Source organism: Montipora capricornis, chromosome 11 (genome assembly GCF_036669925.1).
Source record: "Montipora capricornis isolate CH-2021 chromosome 11, ASM3666992v2, whole genome shotgun sequence".
Lineage (NCBI taxonomy): Eukaryota > Metazoa > Cnidaria > Anthozoa > Scleractinia > Acroporidae > Montipora > Montipora capricornis.
In genome coordinates, this window is record NC_090893.1 from 38785271 (window position 1) to 38797517 (window position 12247).

At 40.0% G+C, this 12247-nt stretch overlaps 1 protein-coding gene across 1 annotated transcript in view; it reads right to left on the reverse strand.

Annotated features, from left to right (window-relative positions):
* The window catches only part of LOC138024245 (metalloendopeptidase OMA1, mitochondrial-like), a 24579-nt gene continuing 12332 nt past the window's right edge, over nucleotides 1-12247 (reverse strand). The window contains exons 4-8 of the mRNA XM_068871385.1: nucleotides 11887-12015; nucleotides 9224-9298; nucleotides 7045-7191; nucleotides 2086-2128; nucleotides 1-650 (exon numbers count right to left, since the gene is read on the reverse strand). Coding sequence (XP_068727486.1) covers nucleotides 634-650; nucleotides 2086-2128; nucleotides 7045-7191; nucleotides 9224-9298; nucleotides 11887-12015 — 411 coding nt within the window. The 3' untranslated portion in view covers nucleotides 1-633. The remainder of the gene's footprint in view (nucleotides 651-2085; nucleotides 2129-7044; nucleotides 7192-9223; nucleotides 9299-11886; nucleotides 12016-12247) is intronic.

Genomic DNA, 12247 nt, shown 5'->3' on the forward strand with positions numbered 1-12247 from the left:
CCCTCTCTTTTCTTTTTCTTTTATTCTTTTTCTTTTATTTTATCCTCTCACATAAAGATACATATCAACTTCCTCTGCTCGCATATAGCTTTGCTAGTCGAGGCGGGCAGAGAACACTTGGCCATAAGGTAATTAAGAAAAAGAAAGAAAAGGAAAGGAAAGGAAAAAAGAAAGATAAATCTATATGTAAACGATACGGTGATGAACTAGAGTTATTAAAATGCAACGTTACAACGTTACAAAATTACAAAATTACAAGCCTATTTTGCATTCCATATCATCTTGCTTAATTTATTAACTAAAGTAGGTGTGTCAACACAAGTATCCTCCAATTTCAGAATACGTAAAAAAATCTGATGTAAACAAGTTTTAAATTTATGTTTAGGGAGTATTCGGATACCTTAAGGAATACTGTTCTAAATTCTTGCACCAAATATCTGCTAACTCTAACCCAAACGACCTCCTCCTTTTGTCTTCTTTTGTCTTGTGCGGAAGAAAACGCAGGTCCTTGCAAATTACTCCTTAAGGATCTCGTTAAACAGTGTGTCCGAGGCAGGAACCAACCAGAGCCTATTCTCCCAGCGCGTCAGAAGGAATGGAGGATTTGTGTCTATTCAGCTCTCAGTGAGTATTTTAAGTGCACTGCACCCCTTAGAGGAAGACAAAAAAGACCGTTCATTTCTTTTGTTCAGAATCTTAAAGCAGTGTCTAAGACACCACATCACATTGGATGAAGACTGTTAATGAAGACTTCATTCTGTTAGTGATGTTACTGTGTTCAAGCCTCGTAGCACTAGAGCTGCTTCAACTGCACTTACCCTTTGACAATTGTCTCTTATAGACACCTGAAAAATTCGGATGGCTTCATTGGGATTCGAATCCATCATGACCTCTGCGACGCCAGTGCAATGCATGGAGGCATATCTATGAAACATCATGAATGTATCAATCCAAAGCCGAATGGCAACAAGCCGATTCTGCAAATGGCCATTACGGAAAAAGGTGTAACGCGTAAAGGCATAACGCAAACAGGCATCACGCAAATAGCCATAACGCCGAGCCATAATGCAAAGAGGCATAACGTATACAGGAAGAAAAAGTTAGATACCCATTAAATGTCCTTTCCCTTGAACAATCGATTGACGCTTTTTTAGAGATGAAATTTATTTACGGAGTACACAACTAGTCTCCATTCTTCAAAGGGCCTTTGCGTTATGGCTATTTTGCGCTATGCCTCTACGTTATGGCTATTTGCGTTATGCCTCTTTGCGTTATGCCTTTTTCCGTTATGCCTCTTTCCGTGATGGCCATTTGCAGAATCGGCTTGTTGCCATTCAGCTTTGGATTGATGCATTCATGATTTGGACGATTTTATTTCAAATACTGATCATTGAATTTTGTCATAGACGTACCTTCATAGCAATGCTCTATGAAGCCACACAGTGTAGAGGCAGATCAATTTGTTGGGCTCAAGTGTTCCCGAGAAAAGACTCGATGTATGAAATAACTGTATATAAATTATTTGAAGTGCGGGATGTTGACGAAACAGAGAAGTGATCCTCGCACTTATCTGCAATAATATTAACTACTTAATAACCGAGAGTGAGGTCGTTACAGCAAAATCTCAAACTGGCCCCTTGCCGAATTGACCGGGCGACAGCGAGGTCAATACAGCTAGGCCGAAGTTTGAGAACGTTTACTGAACAAACGATCCGAGCTTGTATCCAAATGCCGACATGAAAACAAGTTTTATCTCAAGAACAATTAAGGTTTATCCTACACAATAGCTATTGTATTGCGCTTGTTTTAGCTCAGCCAGTCTTACACCACACCCCCAGTTCCGCCCTTCTCACCCATTGTAATCAGGACCCCATTGTTCTACTCATCGTAAATATGTATATATAGCTAGCTAATAAGTCTGTTCTTCATTAAATCTGCCTGATGATTGCATTCGCACGGGAATCTTGTGTATTTTCATTTAGTCATTTAATTCTATTATTATTCTTATTTATTTTTCCAACCCCTATGCATTGAAGGTACCAGAATCAGCTAAATGCATAACATATAAACGCTTGATGTACTTACCTGGAAGGGGTGGACATTTGCAATTTTCTCTGATCTGGATTGCCTAGCGGATAAAGCAATGTCGAATTCAAATTATATCAAAAAGAAAAAATGTTATAACAGATTAGGCTTTAAAGGCGCCCCACAAACGAGGAAAGAATATTGCGGAAATTTGGTTCCAGGGAACGCAAAAATGTTCCTGAATTTGTTCAGAAACATTTTACTTCCTCAGCAAATGTTTCCTCGTTTGTGCGCCGAGGAAACATTTTGTGAAACAATGTTTCCGCAACAATGCCTTTTCGTTTGCGGGTCCTTAAGGGAACTATGGTGTAGACCGTAATGACAACTTGGAGCTACAAAAACAATGAAAGGAGGATTCATGTTGAATTTGAAGATGAGAAGCATACAAGCAAATCAAAGTCCCATGCCCTCGAGACAAATTAATGTGTTCACACGTGTGGTATTGCACAGGTAAATCGCAAAATCGAAAGTGACATTGAATTCAGCGGGCGCCGTGATCAAGTTACTGCGGCGTGTTTACTCGCGAAACAGTGAAGCATCTGTGTCAAATGATGGCAAGATACCGGGTTTTTGTTTTTGTTTTTGTTAGTTTTCTGTTTCTTTCAAGTGTTATAAAGTTTGACAAGAAAGGTGCGAATTCAACACAAAGATCACAATCGCCCAACTCTTTTTGCCGATTTTGGGGCTCATTTTGTTGAAACTCAAGCACGCTTCCAACAGACCTGCTTATTTTCGTGACTGCTTACAGTGCACTACCACAAAAATCCTCCCATATCATATTTCAACACACGTATGCAAATTTGTAAAGCTCGAAAATTACACAACACAATAAATTGGTGGAAATCTCACAAAAATCTTTTCCAGCGAAAAGGTTATTGAAACAAATAACATATTTCCTACTAGAGGCAAAAAACCCTTCCTATTTCAATTGCGTGCGTGCAAACGAGACACACAATCGGTCTCACAAAGCATATGCAATTAAATAAATTTTTCGAAAGAACCTTGACCGTAAATAATAAAGCACAAGACAGACAACAAGCTTTCAGTCAAATAATTTTTCACTGCCACATTTCCAGTTTTTATTACCTTAGGAGAGTTGAGGACAAAAAACATGTAACTTGCCAGACAACTTAGATGCGACTTCACTAAACACTGTGATGCACTCAAGGCGTTCGATTCCTGCAATGTTTGTTAAATCCATAAAAGAATTGCCATTTGATTTCAGTGTTGTATATAATACCAGGTTAGTAAAATATTAGAAACAAAGCTCACTTGATATCCAAAGGCGAAAAATGAAATTGTTGTCGAAGACCATTACTCGTCGCTTTAAAGCGACAATTTCATCATTAAAAAGATTTCAGATATTTCTTTTTCACCACATGTCTTGTTCATCCAATTGACGTTCCATTCTTGACCTCCAGAAGGGTATATTTTGTTTAAAGATGCACTAAGACGCCATTCGCGTTACAATGACTTTTGACGCCATTGCAGGTTAATAATTAAATGTTTTGCTGTGTGCACCAGAGAAATCTACGCATTACCCCAGCCCCCTCAAACCTAACAAATACGCACAGAAGACTCTATGCACAAAGACACCACTTAGCAGGGGAGTGACAGGCAAGACTTTTTATGACAAACCAACAAAAAAAAACGCATTTTCTATCTGGATTGCCTATGGCAACCCAGTAAAAAGAGTAGCTCTCAACTTGAATAAACCTCAAAAGTAAACGTGAGTCGTTAATCGACGTGTTTTCGAGAACGTTTAAGCACTTTACCATTTCGGTGCCTTCTGCTGGCAAATTTGAAACCCCGATATTAATTAACAATTGTTTCATGAGCACGCATACGCGCCTCGTTCGCTATAACCAGTCTCATATCCAACTAGACCCTCCGTGAGGGTACACTGGGTTGCCTGTGGTACGTGCACCGTTCCAGACAATTTTTTTCAAGTTGGGCGGTCATTAAGAAGTCATACCAGACGAGGCCCTTTGGCTCACAGGTCCTCACACGTTCGTACGACGAAACAGACCTGTCCTTGCGTAATATGTAGCTCTAACAGTGCACGATATTGTTTTGGTATTGTCTATCATTGTAGTGCCATGGTAGAAGTCTTGGGTAAATAGTCTGAGAAGACATGTGGTTACTAGCAAAGTACTGAACCCAGAAAGATTGAAGAAAATAAATGGGAAGTGAGAAACACTGGCTTCTGGGCTGACATGTTGATAAACTTCTTTTGACCACAAGTTTAAGCGTGCCCTCTGAGCATCTGACAGCTTTGTAATACCGAAGTTCACTGAAGTTAATCCCTGTTGGGCGGGGTTAGTGTTTGGATGGGAGACCAAAATAATATACCCCTCTTAAAACAGAAGCATCGGACCGAAAATACTATTAACGCTAACAAATGCGAACTCAGCTTATTTTATGCAAAAACAAATATTGATGCAAAAGTAAATAAATATTGATACACAGTTTTCAGAAAGAGCAGAAGGAAGTTTCCAGGACGATCGCTCGAGAATAAGATACTTCCGACATGAAAACAACATTTATTTTGAACCGTGAATAAAGAATATAAAAAGTTACGATCAGCGACAAACATTTTGGGGGATTTTTGCAACGTTCAATTTTGTTATTGTACGTTTTGGCTGCACAAATAAGTTGCAAAATAGAAAGTGACATCTCCGGAATTCAGCGGGCGCCGTGATGAAGTTACCGCGGCATGTTTACTCGCCAAACAGTGAAGTATCTGTGTCAAATGATGGCAAGATACCGGGTTTTTGTAAGTTTCTTTTTCTGTCAAGTGTTATAAAGTTTGACAATGAAATGAGCGAAGTCAAAACAAAGATCACAATCGCCCAACTCTTGTTTATGCAAAGTCAAAATTTACTCTCCAAGACGCGTACGACGTTATTTATCACCAGGTAATTCCATCATTTTGGAGATAGCAGCTACTTTATTATTCAACTGCGTCACAATTCTTCACTCATTTTGGGGCTCATTTTGTTGAAACTCAAGCACGCTTCCAACAGGCCTGTGACCCTTCCAGCTTACAGAGCAATACTAAAAAACTTCTCCCATATCACATTTCAACCTTAAGCTCGAAAATTCAATGCACAACATGATATTATAATTCACAAAGGCAGAAAATACCACAGAATCCTTTTCTAGCGAAAAATTTATTGAAACAAAAAACATATTTGCTCTTAGAGGCGAGAACCTCTTCCTATTTCATTGCGTGCAATGAAGGCAAGAAACTCAATCGTGTCAAATTACCATGTACTTCAGGTAAATACAGCTCACTTTGATTTCGGCTCGACGGGCGATAGATTGTTGTCGAAGTCCATTACTCGTCGCTTTTAAGATTCCACCGCCTGTATATCCAATTGACCTGCCATTCATGAGCTTCATAAGGGTATATTTTGTTCAAAGATCCACTAAAACGCCATTCGCTTTACATGACTTTCGACGCCATTGCCGGTTAAGTTAATCGTTCTACTGTGTCCACCAGAGAAATCTACGCATTTCCCACTACCCTCTCGATCCTAAGAAAATACGCGCAGAAGGCTCTATGCACAAAGCCACCACTTAGCAGGGGAGTGACAGGCAAGACTTTTACCGACACGGAAAAAAATAAAAAAACCACGAAATCAACGCAGACCTCGACTGGTTTGCCATAGGCAACCCAGTAACAAGTGGAATGAAATAATTGTTTTTTTTTTCTCAGTGCGTGAGAGGGCGGAAGTCAACAAATCCTGTAATCTGATTAGTTCCATGAGCGGGCAGAATATTCTTATCCGACCCGCTCGCGGCGGGCTGAATCCTAGCCTTGGTTGCGTGAGCTTGGGTGATGATCTTAAATTTCCATCTTTTTTTGACCCCGAACCCGTTTACTTACAGAAGTTACTTTTTATTAGACAAGAGGTTTGGAAATATAATTCAAACAAAAATCTTTCTCTTTGAAACGTTCAGTTTGTAAGCCACTTTAATACTGCATTCGCTATCAAGCGCAGTGCGAGTCAAAAATCAAAAAAGTGATTTCAGAGAGGAAGGGAGCGAAAGAGGAAAAAAGTAAATAAGATATTTACCAGCTAAGGGTCGGTCCATATAGCGAAAAACTGTGACCTCGGTCTTGAAAAAGCTGGCCGAGCCTCTGTTACAATTTTTCGCTATACGGACCCCCCAGCTGGCAAATAACATATATTTAATTACTAAATTTCTGAATGCTTGGACGCTTGCAAAACCTTCAAGCCAATCAGTTTCCAGCTTGGCAACACTTGACGCAATCAGTTTCCATATTAGGTCATACGGTATATTTAACAATTATTCCATAAGCGCGCGTTGGATATGAGATGGTAAATAGCCAACGAGGCGCGTAGCGCCGAGTTGGCTATAACCAGTCTCATATCCAACAAGCGCGAATGGAATAATTGTTTTATTAAATTCCTTCAACTTCAAAAGTTTGGAAGTACGAAATTCGAGCGAAAAAAGGAAGAAAATCCTAGCGAAATCGATGCGATGCTGTGTAATACCTGGTGGTCAGACAGACGTAGGCTCATCACAAAAACATTTCTTAATTTTTCGCGTACTTCTAAGCTTCGAAATTGATCCAAACTTTCCCCAAAAACGTTTTTCTTGTGCTTTATACCAAGAGAAATTTCGATTTCCGGCGTAAAAATTTTTAGCTTAGCAACGTTTAGCGCATATTTACCATATATGGTCAAACTAAGGTATATGAGCTGATAACCGAGATTGAGTGAAGCAATCAGAGCACGAGAATTGCATTATCCGAGGTTGAGAATTTAATAAAAGCTGATAACCGAGATCGAATGAACCAATCACAAAGCTAGAAATGCAATGTTAATTTAATAATTAACAATTATTCCCAAGGGAGAAGACTGACAAGGGCGCGTTGCACTTTCTTTTCAACACAACAAGGTTACCTTCATTCCATTTTTCATTTACCTTTGGAAGAAGCCCTTCAAGTTTTTCAGCTCGAGCATCATGAGTTGGGTGAGTTGAAAGCCATGCAGGTAATTCAGTCCCATTGGTATTCCTAGATAACGCAAGTCGTCTCCATAACATGGGACTTTCTCGGACATCAAAGCAGGCCTCAGAATTAAAAAAACCGGACTTCAATGCAATGACATTGAGAATAGGGAGTAGGGAGCTTCACCCTCTGACTACCAGGAGTGATCAATACGTAAATTCTCTTCTCAATTTCTAAGAAATGTCAGTCAGCCAGGTATTAAGAATGAAGAATATTATCAGCTTAAGAGGTGTGATCTTGATATAACACCAAATTCTCATGACTACCCAACCAAGAAATCCATGGTTCTAGTTAGGAGAATGATCGTTTTGATCGGGATAGACGGGGACGACGACGACGACGACGACGACGACGACGACGACGACAATGCCACAAAACAACCGGTCGAATGAGCAAAAAAGAGCTTTGCATGCGCTGCACGTTCGGTTCACATTTTCACACGTTTCTTAGCTGTTCTCATCCTGACAACGACGTGAAATAATCATTTTTGAGGTTATGTGGAGAACAAGGACATCTGACGATAAATTTTCAATTTTCGCTGCAAACATCCAAACCGTACGTACCAATTTCATTTCTGGAAAGCCGACACACACTTTCCATGATCAACGACTTGGAATAATCGCGATATTATTACAACAAGTCGGGATACAAAATTTTTTAGCTAGCAAGGGCCTCAGTTTAGGGTCGACGAAACGTTACCTCAAAAAATGACTCTGTTGTCGTAAGTTTTTCGCGATTGGACCATCTCGTTCGCGTCGTACAATGTTATACATACATACCATATCATACATCTTTATTTACCCTCGGATTTTAGAGTAGCTTGGTGTAGCTAATATCTCCGAGCATTTACCCTCCCAACCATGATACACCACAGAAGACAGACCACAACACCGGGAACTACATGCCCTACTCTTTGCGACAAGTGTGCGGGTTCTTTTACGTCCCACAGGATTATGAACATTGAAGGGTTGTGAGACGGGACCTCCGGCTTATCGTCCTTATCCGAGAAGACTAGAGAGTCTAACCATTTGCAGATGTAATTACAAAGGCAGCACTTTCTCCTCAATTATTTAAAGACCCTGAGTGTTGGTCCGGCCGGAGTTGAACTCACGACCTCCCGCGTGACAGCCCGATGCTTAACCAACTGTGCCACCGGTGCGCGGTGTTGGCGAAGTATTTTAAAAATAAATTGGTAAGAGCGGTTTCATCCTAAACACAGGGAATAAAAATTTCACATTTGAACGCTTTTGTTGTCGTCAAAATCTCAAATCTCGCGATTTCACGTCGTTGTTGTGCAGAGCGCCACCAAAATATGTGATAAGACGCGTGTCGCAAGTACAACACGATCATTTCTCCGCTTTTAACCAACGATATCGTTGTTTTGTGGCGTGTTCGTTTTTGTGGCTACGTCGTAGATTTTTAAGCTTGGTTTCCATAGGATCTGCAACGGTCTGCGACACGATCGGAAGCTGTCTGCGTGGGTCATATCGCAGACGATCGAAAACACCGCAGGCAAATGTTTCCATTTATATCTAAAGCGATCGCAGACAATCGTACCACAACTCCTCTGCGAAGCGAGGAGAAAAAGCCAAGCACTTACCTTATAAGTCTGATTGGACACGAAATGACACGTGTTTCAAGGCGAAATATATTGTGTCGCCGATAGGACACAGATCGTCTCAGACACACGTTTTCATTAAAATTGTCTTAGTCGGAAGCCGCACATCGCAGCAGACGCCGGGGACAAATGTTTCCATATGTCTGCGACGTGACACAGACCTACTGACCGTTGCAGATCATATGGAAACCAGGCTTAAGTCCCCACTGTTCTAGTAGCCGTCGTCATCTTTGCTTCAGCTCCCTAGACAGTGACAATACCAGTGATAAGTAGGGTATTTAGGAACGCCAAAGGTTGGTGCTTTACACCCTGCACGTGGCATTGCTACTGCTTATGATGTGAGTAAAATTTCTGTTTATGGTAAACAAAACCTTTCCACCAAATAAAGGAACCATCTTGATATACTGCTCCAAGAACACTTTAGAAATGAATACACCTATGTTACAAGCAATCAAAGTTAAAAAACAATTTAAAACCTTGGCAGCCATGTTCAGTCCAACTTCATCAGCTTCTTCTTCTAATTTTCTTGAATAAGGAAGATGTAGAAGGATCTATTAAAAAATGGCATATCAGCAAATTTTAAAGCCCTCTCGCTCTCTTTCTGAATCTGACATTTGTAGTGCTGCTATACAAATATTGGATCTCATGTTAAGAGCCACAATAGGCCTTACGGCATATGCTCAAAATTCATCACCAAGCCTCGTTTCCGCAAAATTCTTCACATCATCTGGACATACAATACTGTTCGCACGTGGGTTAGTTTACTCCTTTGGGATTTAGCTCAAGCTGAAATTTACAAGTCTGATTTTCGAATTCGAGGCTTGGTGGTGAAATTGGCTAGCTAGTCAGACGTCGTCACGAATAAGGGCTATTTAGGAAGCAAATGTTCAAATGCCAGATTGGTCAGAGTAGATGTATATGAGGGAGAGATCACTGTACCTTCCACCAAGTGAGTTTGCCGAGGGAACTTTGTGCAAGACCCGCAGTGGGAGAAAGTACCGTGGCCCATTGCGGGTGGATGCAACTCATGAGATATCAGAACGTGATATACTTCAATAGTGTTGCTTCATGGGACTGTATCTTTATGGAGGAAAAGCAAAAGGGTATGATCTCATCCCGATTGTGATTCAATCGCCAGGTACATATGCGTGGCTGAAAGACATGCATGAAATCAGCCCTACTCCTAACGCTATAGAAATGCTAGAAATGCCAACAAGTCACTCTGTTCTGAATAAGCAGCATTCACGTGAAAACACTGTGTGGGTCGGCATGAGCCATGTGTTATGGACAGTGTGGAGAAGAGAATGTGGTAGTCTGTCCTTGGGCACCAGATTTACATGGCCTGCCTAGCGAAGTCTTAAGAGCTTCACGTGAGATGATAGTGGCCCAGAGTTAGTTATTCTGAAAAGCTCGTCATTCCTCAACCACTCCAACTATAGATTGCAGGCATGTGGTGTGAAATATACTGAGACTTGATTCTTGAGGCCTGTTCGTATAGGCCAGCATTCCGATCGGTATAGAAGAACGCTAAATACACAGGACTCATAGACTCGGACTTTTGTCTCCACTGCGAGATGGTTGTTCTTTCAAACCCGCTTTGTCAGGCCACTGAATGTTCATGGTTGAGGCGAGACCAAGTCTTCTGTTAATCTCACGCCCTATTGATACATTACTTTCGACAGTCAAACAAAAAAAGAAAAGGAGAAATCCAGAAAGAAAGGCAGTTTCTTTTCCATAAAGCCAAGGACTCCAATATTGATTAACTTCCATATTCTTCCACGATTTTCAGTATCAATACATACATACATGACTTTATTTTATCTCGAATTTACAGCGTAGCTAAAAAGCTAATATCTTCGAGAAAAGAAAAAGAAAAAAGATTTAAAAGTAATAAAATAACATTACTAAGTACTAATTATATATCTATTAATGCTAAGTGCTATGAAAGGAGGTGGTCCGTATTAAACGTTTAAGACCAGCCAGAGTGGACTCCATTCTAATGTTCTCAGGTAGAGAGTTCCAAGTTTTACAGGCAAAATACTTAAAAGAGTGAAGACCATAAGAAGAGAAAGAAGGTCTACCCAACGACAATATATCAGTTCCCCTAAGAGAGTAGACTGTTGAGCGCAACGTTATGTCCTTAAGATACGCAGGGTAAAAATTGATATGGATACATTTGTGGAAAATTGATTAACATATTATGTACTCTCAGGTTGTACAGTGATGTAACTGCTGCTCTATCTAACAGATTACTGTATGTTGATTCCCTGTCATTAAAAACCACACGCAGTCCACGCGTATTCGATGACTCAAGTTTTTCGCTATTCAGTCCTAGAGCTACAGAAGTGCATACTACAGAACAATACTGAAAATGTCGCAGAACAAAGGCCTTATACAATTTTAACTTGGTGGAAGTGTTTACAAACTTGTGGAATCTTATCACAACATTCAGTTGATTGTTGACTTTTTTGCAAATAAACGAGAATGGTTTATCGAAATTCAATTGACTATCGATAGTCATTCCAAGAGGTCAAGCGAGTCCTTGGTGGTAAAAGAGAACTGGTAATCTGGTAATCACATGCATTACAATGTACAACCAGAAAGTAAGTGGTCCTTTCAAAGGACTTGCTCGCTTAAATAGTGTGCTTGGAAGGACGTCTGTCTGATCTCATCCCAGAGTTAAACATACTCTGCCATTTGGGTACTCTCAAAATAAATGAAAAGCGGAATGTTACATTAACCTTTGGGCAACCATGCATTGATGATTCCTTCAACAAACCACCCCCCAAATATCCTACAAAACAGCCTATTAGGCCACCGGCCCACAAGCTTTGAAAATTGATAAAACACTCCTCATTACAATTCTCTATATAAAAAATAAGGCATAGCTTGTTTTTCTTGTACGCTAATGTTCTCCTCACACAATTCAAACCTTTGTTCGGACTCCAGAGTGACACGGTTTTTGTGGAATGTTTTGAAGCCGTTCAGTAAACTCAAAGGTCGTGTTTTATCGGGTCTAAAACCTCTCGGCTTGGCCTCATGGTTTTAAACCCGATAAAACACTCCCGCTCGTTTATTGAACAGTAAATAAAGGTATAAAAATGTAAAAGGATCAGAAAAGTTTCAAATTAATGCTTACAACCAGAATCCTGTTTTGCAACCAATGAGCACCAATGGCTAACAAATCACTTGGCAAAACAGCCCAGACTAAGGCTAATGATATGACAAGAAACATGTTGATGAAGCCATGTAGACTGACTTGTTCTGCCTGTAAAAGAGAAAACAACACAGCAAACTTTTCAATCAGTAATTTGAAGAAATATGTAACCTGATAAAAGCATACCAAAGCGGCATCTGAACTGATAATTATTATTGGAAGATCATAAATTGAAGCCCTGTTATGAGCACTTGGAATAGTTATTTTCCACAAATTTGAGTCACCTTTGATAGATATCAGTAAATAATATTTATAATAATATTAATTATAATAATATTATTAA